Genomic DNA, 23,374 nt, shown 5'->3' with positions numbered 1-23,374 from the left:
TCTGTCTATAGTGATTTCAACTGCCACATCCCTGCATGTAGTGGGGATTCAGGCAGGTCCTGGATTGCCAGAATATGACAAGATGGGGCTAAGTATGTAACCATGAAAATGGACTGTCGTAGCATTTGCAGCAACAGGATCTGCAATGTTTGTTTGTCAGCTATGAAGAGACTAAGCAGAGGTTTGTGTTCTGTAAAGATGATGATGGTTTGTCCATATAAGATATCATGGGGCTTCTTAATGTCAGCCACTGTGGTGAGGGCTTCCTTGTCTATCTAGGCATAGCTCCTTTCAGCTGATGATAATGTCCTAGAATAGTATGTTCTAGATGGGGGCCTCTCTATCATCTGGCATCCTGCAGCTTAGTACTGCCCCAATGCCATATGGCAAAGCATCACAGGCTACTGTGACTAGTAGGGTTTTGTTGAAATGAGCTAGGATGAAGTCCAAGGATAGCAATGATTTTCCTACCTTGAACACTACCTTGGAGGCTCAGGATGCTTTTTTGTCCAATAGGCAGTGTAGCAGTTCTGGCAGGGCAGCCTTATGTGGCAAGTAGGAGTGGTAAAAATTGAGCACGCCCAGGAATTCTTGCAGCTCCCCATTGGATTCTGGTGTGGAGGCTTGCTGAATTTATTTATTTATTTATTCATTCATTCATTCATTCATTCATTCTTTCTTTCTTTCTTTCTTTCTTTCTTTCTTTATTCATTTATTCATTTATTCATTTATTCATTTATTTAGATTTGTATGCTGTCCCTCTCCGTAGACTCGGGGCGGCTAACAACAGTAGTAAACAGCATCCCTTTCACAATCATTACTACCATATATACTGTATCTGTGCATTTTGTTTTATTTGCCTAAATGTAGAACCCTACTTTTTTTGCCGTTGAATTTCATCTTCTTTGATAGCACCCAACATTCAAGTCTGTCAAGATCCTTCAGTATCTTGAGCCTATCTTCTGGAAAGTTGGCTATTCCTGCCAGTTTAACTCTGTTATGTCCTGGGAGCCATTTCTACTTGTGCTGCAGCATTAGTTTCCCGCTGATGACCTCTGCAAACTTTGGCAATGTCCCCTTATTTTCCAAAAGCACAGCATGCTGCTGTGTGGAATCTGCACCCAGCTCTCTTATGCAATCCCCCGCAGTTTGCTCAGCTTTATGGGGGAATTGCTTTCTCTGTGGAGTGTGGCTATCTGGGTGGCTCTCTCCTCAAGCAATTGATTCTTCACTCTGACTTCCCTCGAGCCTTCTGTGGTCTCTTGGTGGATTGCTGGGAGGCTGGTGTGGTTTTGGTGGCCGGAGAGTCTTTATGTTTATAGTTATAGTTTACAGTTTATTAGATTTGTATGCCACCCCTCTCCAAAGACTTGGCAGCCTAATCCACCACAACTTCCTTCTATGAATCTTGGAAAGTCAGTTTTTCCATGCAAGTAGGTGCTGCTGTAATTCTCTGTAACACGGACCATAAACAAGCCAGTCTCTGAGATGGTCTTCCAGGTCAGGGAACTAGCATTGGTGCAAAGCTTGTGCAAAGGGCTGTCACAAACTCTGCTGCAGATTCCCCAGATTGCTGTTCACGTTGCTCAAATGCATAGCACCGGGCGATGACCGAGAGTTTAGGCTCAAAATTTTAATTTTATCTTGAGATCTGCATAGGCCACAGTCTTTATACTTGACTGGTACTATCAAGATTTCAGCGATAACAGCGAATGTGGCTTCTCCACAGACACATAGTAGAGTTGCCACCTTCAGGCTGTCATCCGTGATCTGATTAGCCTGGAGATAGTTGTCTACTCAGGAGACATGCGAGCTGCACTGTTCCAGGTGAGAAATATCAAACTTGTTGACCCGCCCCAGTTCAGCCATTTTGAGAAGACCCCTAGGATGCTGGTTAATGATTGTACTGCTGCAGTTGGAGCTGGGCTCCATTTTGGAGTCCTTGGGACCAATCCCTCAGGTATGTCTATGCCTCCAGTATTTCTGGCAGGTAGGGCAGGGAATCGTGGTCCCACAAGGACTTTTTATCTGGTCTGACACCAAGTGATTTCAGTATGCCTCCGGTGTGGCTTATTGGTAGGCAGGAGTGAGGCCTAGTCCTGCTGGAGCTCATTCCCCAGCCTATCAACTCAGTTATTTCAGTCTCTTGGTTAGCAGCAGCTCTCTTCTTTACAGCATCCCACATTCATCACCACTATTTGTGTAGTGGGCTTCAGTAGGTAAGAAGCAGACCAGCATAGCTACAACAGCATTTGTTGATTCAAACTGGAACTGAGAAACTGCAGGCCATTCCCTGCATTTTATACTCTGGGCCTACAGAGCCTTAACCAGTTGTAATACTTGGAGAAGCCCGCCCAAATATGGATGTCCTAAATTTCCCTCCAAAACAGTTGAAGTTAAAAGTTAGGGTCATCTAAAGGTTAGCTTCACTTTAGCAGGGCTTAACCCAACTATATAAATTCAATGCATAACAATTGGTATAAGATGTTGAGGGAAAACTTCATCTTCAAAGTTCCCTCAGTCCAATAGCCAGGATAGTCTTCTCAGCTCTTCTCATGGGCAGAAAATGGTCCCCACTGAGGATTTATACCTCCTAACACACAACATGGACTGGACTGTGTAGATCATAGTGTCCAATCTGAAACTCAGAAAATAATACAGGTAGGATCTTTCCTCCCACACATAAACATGTGTTAAGTTGATGATAAAGATGATGATAACTGGCCATTTATTTTTATATATTTATATTTCTATAACTATATCTTTAAAAAGTTGCTTGTTAAGGTGCACCAAATATACCTACCTATGGAAGTAGAAAAGGAATAAGCTGTGGTGTTAAAGGTGAATGAAGTACAGTTAGTTATTATTTTGTTTCTAGACACACCAGAAATAAAACTGGGGTGTAATCTTAGACCTAAGTTGGCTGGTCAACATAGAGTCCATCACCAGTAGAAGTAGCCATAGGTAGACAATAGGTCAGTCAGTAAAGAATCATGACAAAATAATGTGTATTTGACTTCTGCCCCAATCTGAGAGTAACCTTCACATTTCAATCTAAAATATGCCCTTGGCCTGGAGATTAGAGACCCATGAGAGGATATTTTAAGTTTAAGGAGAATGCTTTATCACTTGAATTTGTCATCTGCTTATGTTGGTGGCGAAGAGGTCTTGACATTCTGTCACATTATTGGCACCCTAATGAAGACTGGGTGCCAATGGTTTGAGGTCCAGAGTGATAGGAGAGGAATGAAAACTGTGAAGAGGATACAGCCCAATGTGTTTGCCTCTACCGCCCCTGTCACTGGCATAAAACAAGATTAGTTATGGAACTGTGTCATATTAATCTGAGCTCCCAGCGGCAAATCCAATCTCAACTATCACCTCTTTGACCTTCAGCCTATGTTGCTACCATCCACCAGCTTGGGTAGCAGCTGTTTGTATCAGGATTTTTCACAGCTCTGATATGCATCAAGCTTTGCGGAACAGATGATTAGATTGAGGTTTTTAATGTGGTGCTAGGATAATCTTTCTTTCTATCCTTCCTCCCCAATCCATCCTTCTTTCCTGGCTGTTCCTCAGAGTTAGCCGTAGAGAAAGTGGATGAATGAGAGGCACTGAGCTCAGCAAAATAGGAGTTTTAAAAGTTCTGATCCAGTTGCCACAACTATTTAACAAGCTTTCATCTGTCACTGAAATCAATGGGTTACATTAGCAGAAGACGAAATATTGACCTTTTTTTTATCACTCATGTACAACAATAGAGCAGAACAGAACATACTTAACTCTAAATCTATAGTTCTTTGTTTGCCTTTCAACAATTAATTTTTAGAGTAGGCAGCCTTTCCTATCCATGTTAATATGAAAGTTTATATGTATGCATTCCACAAGCGTGAAAAAGTCATATGGCTATTACAGGTTACAATGCAAACACTTGTTTTGTAGTTCCACATGTATGTTATACAGTACACTACATTATCCATCCTTATAAAGACTCCTTTATTCCAAATATTACCAGACCACAGTAATAAACTTCCCAACATGTGTCTTGTTTGTTAAAAAATTCCAGTTACTTTTGCAGGACTATTAGAAAAGGTTTCCACATTGGGTCTTGAAAAGGGGGTATTCCTGAGGTGTACAATTAGGTTATTGCCCTGTGAATATATCATTTCTATCTCAATGGCCTAGAAAAGAAATGCACATTTTTAAAATCTGGAGAACTGCCTCCTTCTGTTGCATTTTCATTATAGACCAGACATATTCCAGTTCTGTAGAGTTTCACCTAACCATTATTTCCACTGTTCACATAATGCTTCTTCTCCATTTGCCTCCTGGAACTTCATAAATGAGACAGCTACAATGGGATTATGCCATTAGTAGAGCATCATAAAGCAACTTATTACAGAGCTTTCAAGCTCCTTACAATAAACATGTTGTTGATCCATTGCACTTGCATCTAACTACTGTTATCTTAATTTGTATTACCATAAACATCAGGTTATCCATGGGCTGTTTTGAAGCCCATGAAATAGGTATTCTTTCTTGCAAATTTCCCTGTGCTTTACGTTCCCTTTCCCCCTGACATAGACATACTGTATATCTATAACTCCTTAACTCCCATCAGAGACAAAATCTACAAAAGTCTTGTCTTTGTTCCATGGTATTTCTTCTAGCAATGACCAAGCTGAGATGCTTGATTTGGGTGGGGGGGAAGAGGGACAGTCAGTCAGTATGAAAATGTGGTCCTTTGGCCAATTGTTTTTAACAGCCCAACTATGTGGAGTCTGGTGTAGGTGCTACCCCTTCTTTCCTCAGTTCTCAGTTGAGGGACATGGATCGCGTCACGTGGTAGTGGTTGTTTCATTCTCCACACTCACCCGCTGTTTCCCCTGGCTTTCTTCTTCCTCCTCTTCCTCGTGACAGGTGGTAAGGGCCACTTCATTTTCATAGCAGAAGGAAGAACGAGCAGCCGTGGTTCCAACGGGGGAGACCCTGTATTTGCTGAGTTCCTTGGCACTGCATGCTGGGGTCCCAGGCACCTCATAGGTACGGTGGAAGTGCTGGTAATCGATCTCATAATGCCCACGCCGTTCAAAGAGCACAGGCTCGAAGCGATGTCCCCAGCGCAGTTCGCTTGGCAGGTAGGAACTACGGCATTGAGTGGTCATGGCAGTAGCTTCTACCATGCCTTCCAAAATGACCACCAGTTCAAAGTCAGCGTTGGCCATCTCCATAGGGCCATACTCGTACAGAGGGCTTTCTGCGTCAATCTCGTGCACAATGGTCACGGGGGAGACCAGGAAAATGCGGTCAGTACCACTATCAAAGCCCACATTAACATCACTGTGATCCAGGGGAATGTACTCACCTTCAGGGGTCACACGAGGCTGCGTGAAAAGGAGACAAAGGAAGGTGGAGCAGGTATAGATTAGACTTTTTATATAAGACAAGGTGTAAAATCCATCTTGTAGAGCCAACAGACATTTCTGATGATTGGGAAAAAATGAAATTTAAGTTGTTGGCTCTCTCAGTATACAGCCTAGATCATACTAAGGTTTCATTGCATGATTATGACATGGTGTGTGGAGCTTAAACAGCCTATTTATATTTGTGAACATGCTATGTGCCACTCAGAAACCAACCGTGTATTCATCATTCCTTCCAGATCTATCATAATTCAGTTTCTCATTTCTTAAACCCATCCAAACAAACAAACAAACAAACAAACAAACAAACAAACAACTAATCAACCAACCAACCAATATTAGTATTCCTGTAGTTGCTGCTCTCAATTTTCTAGCCAGATTTGTCTCCTCCAAATATTCTCTAACTTGACCTCTCACTCTCTTCTCAATCTGGATTCCCTTCACCCTTTCGTATATCTAGCCAGGCAACACAGAAAAATATATCTTAAAATTTCCCCAAATGCTTATTCAGGCGGGGGTCCCAACTTACCACTGCTCCGGGTTCTGATGCACGTGCAGCTCCAGGTGATCGGTGGGAGTGCACGTGTGGGAGGGAGATTTGGCTTCTGCGCTTGTACAGAAAGCAAATCTCATAAGAAGAGGCATGGGTGTGCAAGATTTCAGCAATTTTTGAAAATTGCCAAAATCTCATATGTACACACACCCTCTTGTGATATTTTGTGTCCTGCACATGTGCAGAAGCCAAATTTTACCCCAACATGCATGCCCACCCTCCGGTCACCCAGAGCTGTGCGCACAGCTTCATTTCCGCTACCGGTATGGCGTCTCTTCCCTTCCCCCCCCCCCCCCGTTCCGGTAGGAACTTGATATTGGCCTTATTGCCTTCTTCGCTGTTATTGATAGGTTTCTCATCAATATGCTCCTTACCTGCAACAGCTGTGCACGGACATGGGCCTCTACCAGGTGGCTCTTCCTCAGGTTAGCCACCCGCCACATAACGCAGAGCTTTCCATCTCGCATAGCCACCACAGCGGTCTCGCTAAAGACAAGGGTCTCGTTGCGTTTCTTTGGCTTGGCTATCTTGGCCATAATGGCACCAATGATGAAGGCATCAATGATGCATCCCAGAATGCACTGAAAGACCACAGCCAGGACGGCCGAGGGGCATTCCTCTGTCACGCTACGGAAGCCATATCCGATGGATGTCTGGGTCTCCAAGGAGAAGAGGAAGGCCGCCATGAAACTGGTAACCTCGGAGAAGCAAGGCTTGGAGTCCGGGGGTGGCTCAGGGGCAAGGTCTCCGTGAAGGGCAGCAATGAGCCAGAAGGTAAAGCCAAAGACAAGCCAGGAGAGCACAAAAGAAAGGCAGAAGATGAGGAACATCCAACGCCAGCGGATATCCACACAGGTGGTGAAGATATCCGTAAGATACCGCTGGCCCTTTTCATTCATGTTGACAAACTCCACGTTGCAGTGCCCGTCCTTCTTCACAAAGCGGCTGCGTGGCTGGATGGTGACGAGCTTGCCGTTGTGGCAGTTCTTGGGGGACTCCGCTGTCTCGTCTTCTTGGAGTTCTCCTGTCCCATTGCCTCCGCTGAAGTGCCGGATGGCTTTGGCCACCCCCATCTCTGAGGTAGGGGGAGTTGTCCTGGCCAAGGTGAGGTCAGCTAGAGGGAATTGATGGCCCAGCTTGGACACTGTGTAAATACAAGCCAATCCTCGGGAAGTGTTAACAAAAGAGACTACGGTGCAGGAATTCCTTATAAGTTTTTGTCAACCTTGAATGGGAAAGAGGAGACAACACATATGATCAGCTTATATAATCGCATTAATTGCAAAAAAATAATTTAATTAATTTACTTCAATGCTTGATAAACTGAATGATAGTAATTTGTCCAACATTTTAGAGTGACTTAACATATTCCTTTGAAATGTGTAGATAGAAGTATAAAAAAGAAATCCAGTATTTGATTATCCATATCTTAACAGCGGCAAGGATCATATGTCCAACATTGGAAAAGTGAAAAGATGCCGGAAGAAGGGATAGTAATTAAAAAGATGATGGATTGTGCAGAGATAGATATGCTGTCAAGAAAACTAGAAGGGAATGAGGATTTGGGCTATTATAAAATATAGGAGAACTTCTATAATTGGCTAAAAGAAAGAAAGAAAGAAAGAAAGAAAGAAAGAAAGAAAGAAAGAAAGAAAGAAAGAAAGAAAGAAAGGATAAAAGTAAAGAAATTATACAGAAAGACAGTTTAAAAGATTAAAATGTAAACATATAGAAAAGTAAGCAAATATATAAATACGTTAACTAAAATCAGCTAAAAATGTATCTGATTGAAATTCTGAGTGAGAAGGGGATGTAAATATCCCAAATGTATGTTTTATTTAAGTCTGTTTCTTTTCTCTTCTCTCTTTCTTATTTGTTTTTATCTATCCTTTTTCTGTTCTGTTTTTTATTTTCTTAGCATTTATAATGTTTATACAAATTTATTGAAAGTTTAATGTGGTTGTTGCTGTTTAGTGTTTTGTGTTTGTTTTTTAAAATTCAATTTTAAAATTTTAAAAAAAGAAATGTGTAGATAGTCAAACCTATCTGGTAATCTACATTTCTACAAGCCTCAGGGAAAGAATAGAACTATTAAGTATAGTGGTTCCCAACCTTTTTTTGCCCATGCCCCACTTAAGCAGCTGATACCTCCCCTCTCCTCAACATATAATTCTTACTGTGAACCCCTATTAATGTGGAGGAAACCTTTAAGGCCATTATCTTGGTTTAAATAAGGTTCCAATTGCCCTTATTAAAAATCAACCCCCCCCCCCCATGGGGTGTGGGCCCCACGTTGGGAACCACTGGTGCAGAGGGTAGGACCCAAAGTTCATGTAGCCATGTGCTAGGTTGAACCTAAGGCATAAAATGGGATTGCAATTCTGAACGGCCAAAGCTACTTTTAACAGGATCTAATGCGATGATCCTGTATACAAATATATTTTAAACTGGCAAATGAGCCTCTGTGAGAAGCCCTGATTGCTTTATGACCTTCACAAATATTATGCTATTGTGATTATTTTGGTCCCCATGCCCAGATATAGTATTTTAAATTTTAAATCTGTTTTGGAGGACACTTACATTAATTTTAAGATGCCACAATATTCTGGCTAATTGTAGCCTATTTCTTTTCAGGTGGACATCATTCAATTGTTTAAATAATCTTTTGGAATCTGACTGTAGGACTAGAATGCTAGGATTCAGAAAACTGGTTTTTTTAGCACTTAATGGGGCTGAATGCCTATCGGACAATCAATATGTTCTCTGCCATTTCCCATCTGGTCTTCTATCGATTCTCCTGCCCATGAATCACTTAAAATCAATCTCTAGCTTTGCTAACATAACAACAGTCTTATTTTTATTAATTTTCACTCTTGTGAGTCCCAGTTAGCACTAAAGACAATACAAACAAACATACATACATACATACATACATACATACATACATACATACATACATACATACATACATATTCTGTCTACTGCTGCCATGGGCTGACCTCATTAAGGTTGCAGTTTTCTGCATGTTGGCCTGAGGATAAACCCCATAAATCACAGACAGCGAATGAGATAGGATCAAAGCAAAAGCCTTCCCAGCACCACTTTCATTTGTTTTTACAACTGTCACAAATGGGGTATTGAGGATTCATTAGGCCCGATAATAAAATATGTTTTTCTTTCCTTGATTCCCAAACCCTCAGCTCTTACAAAATACAGAAACATCGAAAACCGACAGCAGAAAAAGACCCAGTGGTCCATCGAGTCTGCCCTTTGAGGTTTTGTTTTTGTCTCCTTTTTAATTAATTAATTAATTTATATTTTATTTATTTATTGAGATATTTTTATTTATAGAAACATAGAAACATAGAAGTCTGACGGCAGAAAAAGACCTCATGGTCTATCTAGTCTGCCCTTATACTATTTTCTGTATTTTATCTTAGGATGGATATATGTTTATCCCAGGCATGTTTAAATTCAGTTACTGTGGATTTATCTACCACATCTGCTGGAAGTTTGTTCCAAGGATCTACTACTCTTTCAGTAAAATAATATTTTCTAATGTTGCTTTTGATCTTTCCCCCAACTAACTTCAGATTGTGTCCCCTTGTTCTTGTGTTCACTTTCCTATTTATTTATTTATTTATTTATTTATTTATTTATTTATTTATTTATTTATTTATTTATTTATTTAATTCATTCATTCATTCATTCATTCATTCATTTATTTATTTATTTATTTATTTATTTATTTATAGTTTTTGTTGGATACGTGTGTATGCCAAGCATCAGTGACTGATGACTGACCCACTACCTCCATTGAAACTTGCTTCCAAGCTTTCATTACCAGTTACCCTGTGGTAATCTGGGTGACTGGGTGGATAAATTTAATAAATAATAATTTATTATTTTTGTGAAGTAATACTTTCTGATATTACTTTTGAACCTCCCTCCAATCAGCTCCTGCTCTTTGTTCCTTAACATCTATGTTCTTGAATGACTTTGTTGAACTCTCAAACTTCCTTACCAATTCTTCCAATGATATTATCTTTCTACATACTGTAATTATATTTTCCTGTAACCAAACAGCTCTACAATCTCTAATTTATACTTTCTATTGTTTTCTATTACGTATTGAAAAAACACATTCAGAAATAATGCATTCACCATTCCTTCCCCTTCCTATCTAAAATGCTCTACATTTCTATAGCTATTAAAGGCAAAGAATGCTTCCTCCCCCCATTTCTCCCCATGCTGATATCTTAACCATAATACATTTATTTATAGCTTCAATGAGAATGATTTTCAGCCTCTTTCCATTTTCCATTCTTATTCAGTTGAATTACATTCTAGTGAGAAAAGAAAAAAGAAAAAAAGATTGCTATTTTTCCCCTTTCTAATAAAATGTCTCTACCAGTTTAGTTAAGGCACCAGGTTAGACACTGGGAGACCATAAATTGTAGTTCTGCCTTACCTACAAAGCAAGTTGGATGACCTTGGGTCAATCACTCCTAGGAAGGAGGAAAGAGCAAACCACTTCTGTAAAAACCAAGAAAACTGCAAGCACTTCCCTAGGTAGACAGGAGGAATCAACATTGATTTGAAGGCATAACACAACACACACACACACACACTTTAAGATCTACAGAATATAATTTGAGAAAGTTATCATCATCATCATCATCATCATCGTTGTTGATGTTGTTGTTACTTTGTCATGCTGTTGAAATGATGACGTTTCCCCTAGAAAAAGTTGCCCCAATTCTTAAGAGTACATGCATGGGGGGGGGGGAGGGAGTTGTATTTATTTATTTATTTGCTTATTGAATTTATTTGCTGCCTATCTTGCTGTGGGGGCTATCTAGGCTCTCTATCTTGGTAAGGCCATGCTTGGAATTCAGTTTTGGTCGCCACGATGCAAAAAGGATATTGAGATGATAGAAAAAGTGCAGAGAAGAGCAATAAAGATGATTAGGGTACTGGAAGCTAAAACGTATGAAGAATGGTTGCAGGAACTGGGCATGGCTAGTTTAATGAAAAGAAGGAGCAGGGGAGACACGATAGCAGTGTTCCAGTATCTCAGGGGTTGCCACAAAGAAGAAGGAGTCAACCTATTCTCCATAGCACCTGAGGGTAGAACAAGAAGCAATGGATGGAAACTAAACAAGAAGAGTAGTAACTTAAAACTAAGGAGAAATTTCCTGACAGTCAGAACAGTTGATCAGTGGAACAGCTTGCCTCCAGAAGTTGTGAATGCCCCAACACCAGTGTTCCCTCTAATTTTTTTGGGGGGTGGGCGGAAAAGTATAGTGTCTGAGCGGCAGTCCCTTCGGGACTGGGCGGCACAGAAATAATAAATAAATAAACAAACAAACAAACAAACAAATAAATAAAAAACCCACCCTGTTTTGCCTCAGAGAATTTCAAAATAAAATACTGTACTGTGTGTCTATAACAGTGAGCTCATAATAGGGCAACTCTATCAATATCAAAATGCCACTTAAATAGTTGAGCTAGTTTCAAACTAGATTTTGATTTTCTTTCTCTCTTCCTTATTCCCATTCTTTTTCTTTCTCTTTTCCTTCCTCTCTTTTTTCTATCTGTTTCTCTCTCTTCCTCTCTTCCTCTCTCTCTCCTTCCCTCTCACTCTTTCCCTCTCGGCTTCTGGGCAGGTTTGCAAAACTCTGAGTTGATGATGATTTTTAAGTGAGCGATTGCTCACTGCTCAGCTTAGAGGGAACTATGCCCAACACTGGAAGTTTTAAGCAGATGTTGGATAACCATCTGTCTGAAGTAGTATAGGGTTTCCTGCCTAAGCAGGGGGTTGGACTAGAAGACCTCCAAGGTCCCCTCCAACTCTGTTGTTGTTGTTGTTGTTGGTTGTTGTTGTTATCATCATCATCATCATTATCATCATCATCGTCATTATGCAGTTTACAATAATAAAAAGGAAGAAAATGAAAGGAGTGTAAACAGAACAGAAGCAAAATAATAGACCCATAAAATAAACAGTGAAAAGAAGAACACAATATGTGTAAAAAGAGCCTAGTTCTCCTCTCACATTAAGTGTTCCAACTAAGAAAAATCCTTTCCTCATAATAACAGTTTGGCATTGGCAGTGGAATTAATTACTGTTGGGAACTTTCCTTTATTGGATAACATCAAGTAAAAGATAGATAGCCATTAATTCAGATTCTTGCATTGACCCAGAGATTAGACCGGACGGCTCCTCATAATGTCATAATTCTGATTCTTTATACCACCTTCACTCCAATTTATCTATCTATCTATCTATCTATCTATCTATCTATCTATCTATCTATCTATCTATCTATCTATCTATTATTTAGATTTGTATGCCGCCCCTCTCCGCGAACTCAATGGGGTTCTCCACTGTATCTAGAAAACTGATTTGTTCAGAAATACCATCTCCCTACAGCCGAGAGCACACCTTGTGGTGTAGCACGTGCTTTATATTCAGTTAAGTTCCAGGTTCGGTCCCCAGCATCTCTGGAGATTATTGGACAATCACACGCCTGTCTGTACAAATCAGCTAGCAGATAATTCAGTATTTCTCATAGACTTCAAAGGTCTAACTCTGAAAAAGGTAGCTCCCACATGGATCTCACTCCTTCCCCCCCCCCCCCGCTGTCTTTTACTATCATACCCAGATAATGTTAGTTGGAAGTTGCTTTCTTATCTCCCCCCTCCCATCTCCCTCCTCTACAAACTCACCTGATATACCTGGCATTTCTTCATTTCTCCTCCTAAGCTTCTCTCCCTTTCTTGAGAAGATGGCATCAGCCCCCAAGAAATTCCTTTTACCCAGTTCTTCTAGCAGGCAGAAGGGTAGGTGCCTAGAAAGTGTGGCTTGCCTTAAGTGAGGGATATTGGGCTTATTTATCTGGAAGCCCAGGGTGTGGCCAGACCCATCAGTAGGATTGGCCTGTTCCTCAAAAGAGAGGCCTTCAAAGACTTTCCAGCCAACAGTCTTTGAAGATGAATTGTTAAATCCTTCAGGGCAAAGAAACCAGCCAAAGCCACATTCAGCACCCTGAGGGAAGAAGAATGCAACAGGAAGGAGGGAAACCCAGCTGATTTCCTTCACAAGAGAGAGAAATTATCAAAGGGAAGCAGAGAAGCTATTGACCCCAATTCAGAGAAACAACTTGCTCTGTCCTATTGCGCATAACATAGGAAAATATAGGTATAATCCACATGATTATCATGGTGGCATGGTAGCATTTTTAAAACAAAGTTATTAATTGTGTCTTAGCAAGATTTTAATCTTGTCCGTAGGGTGGCAACGTTTTCTGTGGTACTGGAGTCTGAAAATTGCCACAACAAATATCATAAATTGTCTGACTGCACGCAGTAGATGCATTAAAATGTGGCCTTTTGATCAATTTGCACTCGAATTATTCATTTTCATCGCGACATGAAATTCCAGCGCTTAATTTTGAAAATAATCATTCAGGGGTGCTGCTGTTGCCTGATTTGGTAATCGGTAAAACTTTGAATAAAAAGTTTATGCAATCGCAGGCAAGTGGTAGAAAACATATCCTCATTTTGTTCATTCACAGAACAGAAAACCTCTCACTGAAATACAGTGGCTACATGTGTCTCTCCTAAACAGAGTTATGCCACTGTTATTTTAACCATTAGAAGTAAGGTTGAAAATCAATTTAAAAAATTGTCTGAGAGAAATCTTGAGAACAGGTAATCCTCAATGTAAACTCGGTGGTGAAATCCAATTTTTTAAACTACTGGTTCTGTGGGCGTGGCTAGGTGGGCGTGGTGTGGCTTGGTGGGCGTGATTTGGTGAGCATGGAAGGGAAGGATACTGCAAAATCTCCATTCCCTCCCCATACCTGGAGGAAGAATACTGCAAAATCTCCATTGCCACTCCACTCTGGGGTTAGCCAGAGATGGTATTTGCTGGTTCTCCAAACTACTCAAAATTTCCGCTACCAGTTCTCCATAATCTGTCAGAACCTGCCGGATTTCACCACTGGTACAACCTCAGTTGGGACCCGAGTTTCTGTTGCTAAGCAAAATTGTGGTTAGGTGAATCATACAGTTGTTATGTCAGTTGTTATGGCCCTTCTCAAATGGCGAAGGGACAGAGCAGCCATTGTAAATAATGTCTATGTTGGTTGAGGCAGGCAGGATCCCATTGTGTACCATTTGTTGGGGGTCAGGAGAAAGGGAGGGTCTTGCCTTCTCTTTCTGCTCAAGATCCCTATGGACAATTGGTGGGCCACTGTGTGACACAGAATGCTGGACTCCATGGGCTTTGGCCTGATTCAGCATGGCGCTTCTTAGGTTCTTATGTTATTAAATGCTGGTTTCCAAAAGCCCGAATTCTGATCATGACACCAGATACTGTGATGATTGGAAGTGTGAGAGCCAAAAAAGTATATGTCAACTTTTTTCAGTGCTGTTGTCACTAAATGAATGATTCAATGACAAAGAGTCGCTAAAAGAATGGCTGTGATAGCTACCTGCACACTTAGGAAAAAATGGCCTATTTCATCTTCCTATAAATCTCTTTTCTCTTTTTCAAGAAAGGAACAGAGAAATTGTATTGTTAAGATTATAGCAATAGCATTTAAACTTATATACCACTTTACAGCACTTTACAGCCCTCTCTGAGCAATTTACAGAGAGTAAGCAGGACTGTAACTTGTTGCTTGTATCCTAAGATTTTTATTAATATTGATTGTTTCTTCATTTCTTATTTGACCCCTATGACAATCATTAAGTGTTGCACCACATGATTCTTGACAAATGTATCTTTTGCTTTTATGTACACTGAGAACATATTCACCAAAGACAAATTTCTTGTGTGTCCAATCATACTTGGTCAATAAAGAATTCTATTCTATTCTATTCTACTCTATTCTACTCTATTCCCCAACAATCTGGGTCCTCATTTTACCGACCTTGGAAGAATGGAAGGCTGAGTCAACCTTGAGCCTGGTGAGATTCGATCTGCCAAACTGCTGACAGATGGTGATCAGCGGAAGTAGCTTGCAGTACAACACTCTAACCACTGCACCACCCAGGCTCTGATCGGCTGGATCCAACTTTTAAAAGAAATCTATAAAGCATAGCCCTGTATTTCACTGACGTCCAGTTCTTACTGTGCCCTCATATACCTCTACTTTTCCCAATAGCTTTTTGTGATTGCATGACCTTTAGTGAGTTACCTGAGCAAATGTCATCAGTTCCATCTTGTTCCCTCCACTGCCTACCCTTGCACAGATCCGCCTACCTGACCTCTTAAAATCTTCCTTGTTATCTTTCCTTAACCCTTCATTTTCTGTGAAACCTTTGAACGACTCCTTGCAATTCTGCCTCTGGAATACGTCAGTCATTTTTTAAAACTTTGTGCAGATGCTAGTTTGTCTTTGAAAGCTTTTGAGGTTATATAAGTGATGTGAGACTCAGTGGTACCACAGCACAAGGGGACTCCTCTTAGAAGCTTCTGGGATCCAGAAATAAGTATATTTTAAATTTATAAAAATGATTGATATATATATATTTTCCACACCCAGGAAGGTCCCCCCTCGGGCTGCCACGCAGTTGTCATTGTGTGGCCACAGTGAGTAGTTGAAGCTGCTACTTCTCCCCATGGTCCCGATTTCTAATCCTGGTCAGGACTGGAGGTAAACATTGCCACCACTAGATGTTCATCGAAACAGGCCCAGGTTTCACACTAAGTGAGTATAAATATATTTAGAAACTATATTATTAACTATATGTATAATATGTACTGTGTTAGAGTGTCATTTTGGTTGGTGGTGTTCCCCAGGATTTTGTAAAGGTAAAAAATGTGTCGCGGCTCAAAAAAGTTTGAAAATCACTGGTCTAGTTGATGAGACCTGACCGGTCGCTGGGACTCATGCAGCAGGAGGCGGTCCCATAGAACAGTAGAAGAATTCTTTTATTGGCCAAGTGTGATTGGACACACAAGGAATTTGTCTTTGGTGGATATGCTCTCAGTAAGTATTGGAATACTGTTTTCATGTTACCTCTAGTCCTTTTTCTCTCTAGCCTAGCCGTATCCAATTCCTACAACTGTATGTTTGTATGTTGTACAGTTTTTGTAGTGGTCACATGTAATTACCCTTGCGTATGTGATGGGGTCAAAAGAATATAAAGGTAAGAGAAAAGAAAATGCATTATCTCATCTTCAGGTAAAGTGTATATTTTTGTTCATCCTCAGTGAAAAGCAGTTTTTAATTGTTAGACTATCATTTGATAACATTCACCTTTTGATGAACTGTCAGATATTCTTGTTGGATTATAGGTAGTCGTTGATTTATGAGTGCAATTGGGACTAAATTCATGGTTGTAAATTAGAGTTGTATGACGACAAGGCCCTGATGACTGGAACAATTTTATGAGATTTTTTGCAAGGGTGGTTAAGCAAATCATTGTAATTAAAGCTGTTAAGACCTGGCTTTTCCGGCAAGCCTGGAATTAAGAATGACCATGTGTATGTATGGTTTTCAAGTTTATTCCTTATCTATTTTTATAATATTGCTTTTTTATCATTGTTATATTTTTAATTGGTTTTTTTAGCAATTATTGTTAGCCCCCCTGAGTCCTATTCAAGTGGGTAGCATAGAAATAAAATAAAATAAATAAATAAATATTCAGTGAATGCCTGAATAATAAAAAATAAATAAATAAATAAATAAATACTTATTAATATAAATAAATAAATAAATATTCAGTGAATGTCTGAATAATAAATTAATAAATATTAATAAATAAATGAATAAATACATTAATATAAATAAATAAATATTCAGTGAATGGCTGAATAATAAATTAATAAATATTAATAAATAAACGAATAAATACTTAATATAAATAAATAAATAAATATTCAGTGAATGCCTGAATAATAAATTAATAAATATTAATAAATAAATAAATGAATAAATAAATAAATATTAAGATAGATAGATAGATAGATAGATAGATAGATAGATAGATAGATAGATAGATAGATAGATGATAGATATTCATTGAATGCCTCACTTCTATGTATGAACCCATTCTTCCAAATGGGGTTTTTTGTTTTTTGTTTGCTAGAAAGTGGTTAAAAAAAGTCACAAATTGTGGTTGTGTGACTGAGGGAAGCTTCAACTGGTCACAAAATTGAACTGATTGCCAAGTGCCTGAAATGCTGCCTGAGAGGGGGAGGGTGTGCTGTGACATTTAACAACAAGCCTGAAATGTTTTAGGCTGTTAAGCACCCATTCAGGCCCCATTGTATTTTCAAATGGTTACTAAGCAACTGGCCATAGGTCAAAGAATATCTGTATTGATTAGCAATGTCCATATCAATATGGATAAGATTGGTCTGTTTTCAGAATGGATGTGATCTACCTCTTTTCAGTTGTGGATGAATGGAAGGATGGGCGGATTTGCCTATTAATACTGTGACTAATAATAATAATTAATAATAATTTATTAGACTTGTATGCCGCCCCTCTCTGAAGACTCGGAGCGGCTCACAACAAAATACAAAGCACAAATCTAATATTAAAAACAATTATAAAAACCCATTATAAAAACAGTCATACTATCCAAACAAACCATACATAAAATGAAACAGCTAAGGGTCAGTTAGGTCCCCCAAGCCTGGTGGCATAGGTGGGCTTTAAGTAGTTTGCGAAAGGCAAGGACTAAGCCTGTTTCTGTGCATCAAAAGTATTCTTCTGATTCCTGGACCTCTGCTGGAAGGATGAAATGACCCTTGAAGGTGACCTTCACATGACTTGAAAGAAAGACTTCCAAGACCTCCATTATGTTTCAGCAATAGCATTTAGATTTATATACTACTTTATAGTGCTTTTACAGCCCACTCTAAGCAGTTTACAGAATCAGCATATTGCCCACAAACAATCTGGGTCTTCATTTTACTCACCTTGGAAGGATGAATGGATGAGTCAACCTTTAGCCGATGGTGAGATTTGAACTGCAGAACTACAGCTAGCTGTTAGCTGAAGTAGCCTGCAGGGCTGCACTTTAACCACTGCGCCACCCCAGCTCTTTATAACTTTCAATTTTTGCTCCATTGAGCATCTTGCCTTGTTTTTCTTTACAGGTAACCATGCACACACATGTGTAGGACACATGCTCTGCCCTACACATTGGTAAAAAGAATTTGAATACTAAATACACACTTGGACAAACTGAACTCACAGAGGACCCTCACTCAGTCAAAGACCTTGGAGTATTCATTTCCAATGACCTAAGTGCCAGAGCCCACTGCAACAGCATTGCCAAAAAAGCTCTAAGAATCACAAACTTAATTCTACACAGGTTCTTCTCTAGAAACACTGATCTGCTAACTAGAGCATACAAAACATTTGTCAGACCAATTCTTGAATACAGCTCACCTGTATGGAATCCACACTGCATAACAGACATTAATAAAATTGAAGGACTCCAGAAATACTTCACAAGAAGGGTTCTCCACTCCTCCTCACGCAACAAATTACCTTACTCCTCCAGGCTTCAATTACTACACAGCTACACTGCCTCCGAATTGATTTAACTGTTGTTCATAAAATCATACATCACAATGTACTCCATTAGCGACTACTTCACCTTTAAAAACAACAACACAAGAGCATGCAATACATACAAACTAAATGTAAATCGCTCCAAACTAGACTGAAGAAAATACCATTTCAGCAATAGAGTGGTCAACGCCTGGAATTCACTACCGGACTCTGTTGTTTCTTCCCCCAATCCCAAAATCTTCATCCTTACATTGTCTACAGTAGACCTCTCCCCTTTTCTAAGAGGTCCATAAGGGGCATGCATAAGTGCACCTTCGTGCCTACCGTCCCTGTCCTAATGTCTTTTTATCTTTTCTATTTCTACTTTATACTTATATAATTATGTTAAACATACTACAATACTATATTTGTATGATAGATAGTTAGATAGATAGATAGATAGATAGATAGATAGATAGATAGATAGATAGATAGATAGATAGATGGATGGATGGATGGATGGATGGATGCATGGATGCATGGATGCATGGATGCATGGATGCATGGATGCATGGATGCATGGATGCATGGATGCATGGATGCATGGATGCATGGATGCATACATGGATAAACAAACAAACAAACAAATAAATAAATAAATAAATAAAGCCAATGCTGGGCTTAGTGCTTAAATAAATAGAACTTCACAACAAATTCAATATATAATCCTGGGCAAGATTTCCGTCCCACAACTCAACTTTTGTCCCTTTCACTTTTCCTTCCCCCACTTTCCTTTTTTATTATTTGCTGGCTGGATATCTGTCTATGGCAGGGATGGGGGACAACAGTCCTTTTATTAGTGACCCATGCTAGCTGAGTAATTCTGGGAGTTGAAGTACACAAGTCATAAAGTAACCATACCTCCCCCCCCCCCCCCCACACACACATAGACTTGTGGCCTATGGAGATTCTCAATAATCCAGGTAATGGGTGCCCCAAAAGATCATTGCATTATCTTGGGGGTTTTTTTCCCCTTTGAAAAAGTTTTGCTTCTCCTCCAAGAAGCTTTTTGCACGAGAAGCAAAATGTTTTCCAAGAAAACAATCAAGACACTCCCGATAAAAGAAAATAGATCTACACTCAGACCTTCATGTATTTTTTGCAACATTGCAAATAGAATAGGATTTGGGAATGAGTGAAAAATATAGTATCCAAAAGAAAAGAGAAAGTCATATGCCCTTTGGCCTGATACACAAGTGCGTGATTGGCAATAAGGAAACACATTGTACCTTTTAGTTTGCACATGTAAAGGCAATTTGATGTAAGGAGAAGTGATAATCTTATCCAGGAAATCTAAGAAAACCTAACTGATTAAAGTAATGATAGCTGGGAAAGACAAGCTCGACAAGGTGAAGATATAGATAAGGCCTACCTATGTAGTCATATTTCACAGCAAGACCAATTCAATCCTTAGAACATTTTATAATTGGCATAATTGCCCCCATTACAGCACTGATTTTTTTAAAAAAAAAATAATCCTATTTTTAAGAGCTGGTGGAGCCTGAGTTAATGGCTGAAGACCCCAAATGCACTGAAATGTTCTGATGTTATCCAAAAAGCTATCAGTTGGAGCACAATTCAGTGTTACTTTGCAGAAAAGTTGCAGAGGACTGGAAATCTTTCAGACCCTCATACCAATGTATGAAGGTCAGGACGGATCAGGCAGAAAAGGGAGTTTGGGTTGGACTGAAGAAGATGGCCCATTCTTTTTCCATGATTCATTTCGAGTCAGAGTGGTTATGATTTTTGCAGGAACCTAGCATTCTTGAAGATTGCATGTATTTGCACTGTTTTAGAGCTGAGCTGTATTGCCACATGTTACTATATAGTGGTACCTCTACCTAAGAATGCCTCTACTGATGAACTTTTCTAGATAAGAACCGGGTGTTCAATATTTTTTTGCCTCTTCTCAAGAACCATTTTCTACTTACAAACCCGAGTCTCTGAAACTGTAACTGAAAAAGGCAGGGAGGAGCTTCCATGGGGCCTCTCTAGGAATCTCCTGGGAAGAAATAGGGCCTCCACCCTCCCTATGGCTTCCCCAATCGCATGCATTATTTGCTCTTACATTGATTCCTATGGGGAATATTGCTTCTTCTTACAAACTTTTCTACTTAAGAACCTGATCACAGAATGAATTAAGTTCGTAAGTAGAGGGACCGCTGTACTATAAACCCATTGTGAGTACAACCATCAAAATACACTATTTTTGGCTATGAACAGTATCACAAGTCTTCCCTTAACACTTTAAACTCCTAAATTACAATTTCCCATTCCCTTAGCAACCATTTAGATTATTACTCACCATGTTTATTTATTAAAGATTATTTAAAAAAATATTTATTAAAGGCAAACGAAAGTTTGGCGATGACATATGATGTCATCAGGCGGGAAAAACCATGGTATAGGGGGGGGGAACCGCGAAGTATTTTTTAATTAATATTTTTGAAAAACCGTGGTATAGACTTTTAGCAAAGTTTGAACCTGCGAAAATCGAGGGAACACTGTATGCTGTCTCTGTAAAATGATCAGTGCTATTATTATATCTTGTCAACATTTAGGGATTTTTCCCATTATCCCTTTCAAGATTGGATAATGTTTTCTAAGGATCAAATTAGCCAGGTACATGCACTTGAGTTTAATTGATGAGGTTGAAAGTAGAATGCATTTAGACCAATATTTCTCAACCTTGGCAATTTTAGGGACTTCAATTTCTAGGATTCCCCATTCAGAAGGAGTTGGGAATTCTTACAGATCTTACATTTGCCAAGGTTGAGAAATACTTATTTAGGCTCTTCCTCCGGAGTTTACCAAGGTACCACATTCATTTCAGAATGTTACAAATTTAGTGAAGGATTAAAATTTATTATTGGGAGTGAGGCTCTGAAGAAGATCACATAAATTAAGTTTAGTGGATTTCTGTACAATCCTTTGGCAATGATTCTAGAATCACATAGAACGAGGAACAAAGAAATTGGAAGAATTTGTCGAAATGTGCAATTTCCCCCTGGATCTAAATTATGGAGTTTGCAGGAAATGAGTAGTGATTTTACATCTGACAAAGTCATTCAAGGCTCAACAGAATTAGCTTATAATACCCAACTGTCCTTGCTATTTTTCACACTCTAGGAAAAGGATTCCCCTGGGGATTAAATAAAATCACCTGATATTGCAGCCTCACATTTTTTTCCCCTTCAGATTCTTCTGCCTCATTGGAGGTAAAGTGGATATTATTCCACTTTCTGAGACCGGCCAATATGCAGAGCTCTTGAATAGAATATTATAAGGTCAACATTTTTGGTTCATTGTTCACTCCCAAGGAGAAAAAGAACAAAGACACATCTGTCAGAAAACTGATTGAATCTTGAGCAGATTAACATTTTGCCCCAGGTGTGCCTACGTGCAAGAGTGTGAGAAAAAAAAATAGACAAAGAGAGCCTCTAACCACAGCCCATCCATCTACAAATGGCAAGAAGTCTTCCCCAGGTATGCTGAGTATCTGAGGCTGTCCAAGGTAAATTTGGACCATTAATATCTGTCAGATAAAAACTTAAAATCATTTTTGGTCTTGTGGTTTTTTAAAAAAACCCAAGAATGACTTCCTGTATTATCAGGATCAAAGCCCAAAAGATACTTTGGTATCTCCCAAAGTAATTTTCAGTTCCTTGGGAAATCTGGTAGATTATTTGGAAACTGAATATGTAAATTTTTATGCTGATAGATAAGATATAAATTTATGGTTAATGAGACCAGGCTAGAAAGCAGATGACCTACCTAAGGCACAAAGCAGCCGAGTGATTTTTCTCAGCTCCAAGAAGAAGGCAATGGCAAGCCATTTGCAAAAACATTGCCTAGGAAACCACAAGGGCTTGTCCAGGCAGTTACCAGGAGTCAAGACCAATTTGATGACACAAAATTATTATTGTTAAGACACATAAACTCAGATAATTGCGTAAGCTAAAGTTTGCAATAGTTTAAAAAGTGAGTCATATAAGAGAGAATATATAACGCAAAAATCCACTTTTTGTAAGACATCCTGATTGTCTACTTTCTTCTGGACATTTCAAAGGAAAAATATTCTATTGATACGTTGCAAGAACTTCAGTCGTGGGGTGAGATTACACTTGGGCAAATTGAATCAGTTGACCTATAGATTCAACAGAATATCTAAGTGCCCAACACTTCTTGCTTTCCTTCCATGTCTAGCTTGTTTTTCTAGAGCTAGTGAAAATAAGGTAAATAGTTTCCTGTCCATCTAAACTTTAGTGAGTAGCTGCCCAACCAGATATTTTCCAGAACATCTGGACTATGCTATGTTTTAACGTCTTAGGACAGTGATGGCAAACCTTTTTTTCCTCGGGTGCTGAAAGAGTGTGCACGCCCACTGTCGCGCATGCGCAAGTGCCCACATCCCGCGGTCCCCAGACATAGTTCAATATCTGGGGTCCACGAAACAGCTTGCTCTGCCCCAGAGGAGGCTCTCTGGAGGCTGGAAATGGCCTGTTTCCCAACTTATGGTGGGCCCAGTAGGCCTGTGTTTCTTCCTCCCCAGGCTCCAAAGGCTTTCCCATGCCCCTGGAGGCTTTCTGGAAGCCAAAAATATCCTCCCAGAGCCTCTGTGCAAACGAAAAATCAGCTGCCAAGCACAAACATGCACGTTAGAGCTGAGCTAGGACAACGGCTCGCGTGCCAGCAGATATGGCTCTGCCTGCCACCTGTGGCACCTGTGCCATAGGTTCGCCATCACTGTCTTAGGAGTTCCTTCTGTATGCCCAATAGCCACGAGAAGTAGCTAGTCCCTCTAGATGAGACAT

At 39.7% G+C, this 23,374-nt stretch overlaps 1 protein-coding gene across 1 annotated transcript in view; it reads right to left on the bottom strand.

Annotated features, from left to right (window-relative positions):
* Window positions 1-3,975: 3,975 nt before the first annotated feature.
* KCNJ14 (potassium inwardly rectifying channel subfamily J member 14) overlaps window positions 3,976-23,374 on the bottom strand; it is a 57,030-nt gene continuing 37,631 nt past the window's right edge. Inside the window, exons 2-3 of the mRNA XM_070766924.1 lie at window positions 6,351-7,201; window positions 3,976-5,384 (exon numbers count right to left, since the gene is read on the bottom strand). Of these exons, the coding sequence (XP_070623025.1) occupies window positions 4,839-5,384; window positions 6,351-7,049 (1,245 nt within the window). The 5' untranslated portion in view covers window positions 7,050-7,201 and the 3' untranslated portion in view covers window positions 3,976-4,838. The remainder of the gene's footprint in view (window positions 5,385-6,350; window positions 7,202-23,374) is intronic.

The sequence above is a fragment of the Erythrolamprus reginae genome, chromosome Z (assembly GCF_031021105.1).
Source record: "Erythrolamprus reginae isolate rEryReg1 chromosome Z, rEryReg1.hap1, whole genome shotgun sequence".
NCBI classification, from domain to species: Eukaryota; Metazoa; Chordata; class Lepidosauria; order Squamata; family Dipsadidae; genus Erythrolamprus; species Erythrolamprus reginae.
Note: the sequence above shows the minus strand (reverse complement) of the source record. Positions and strands in the feature narration are given on the sequence as shown.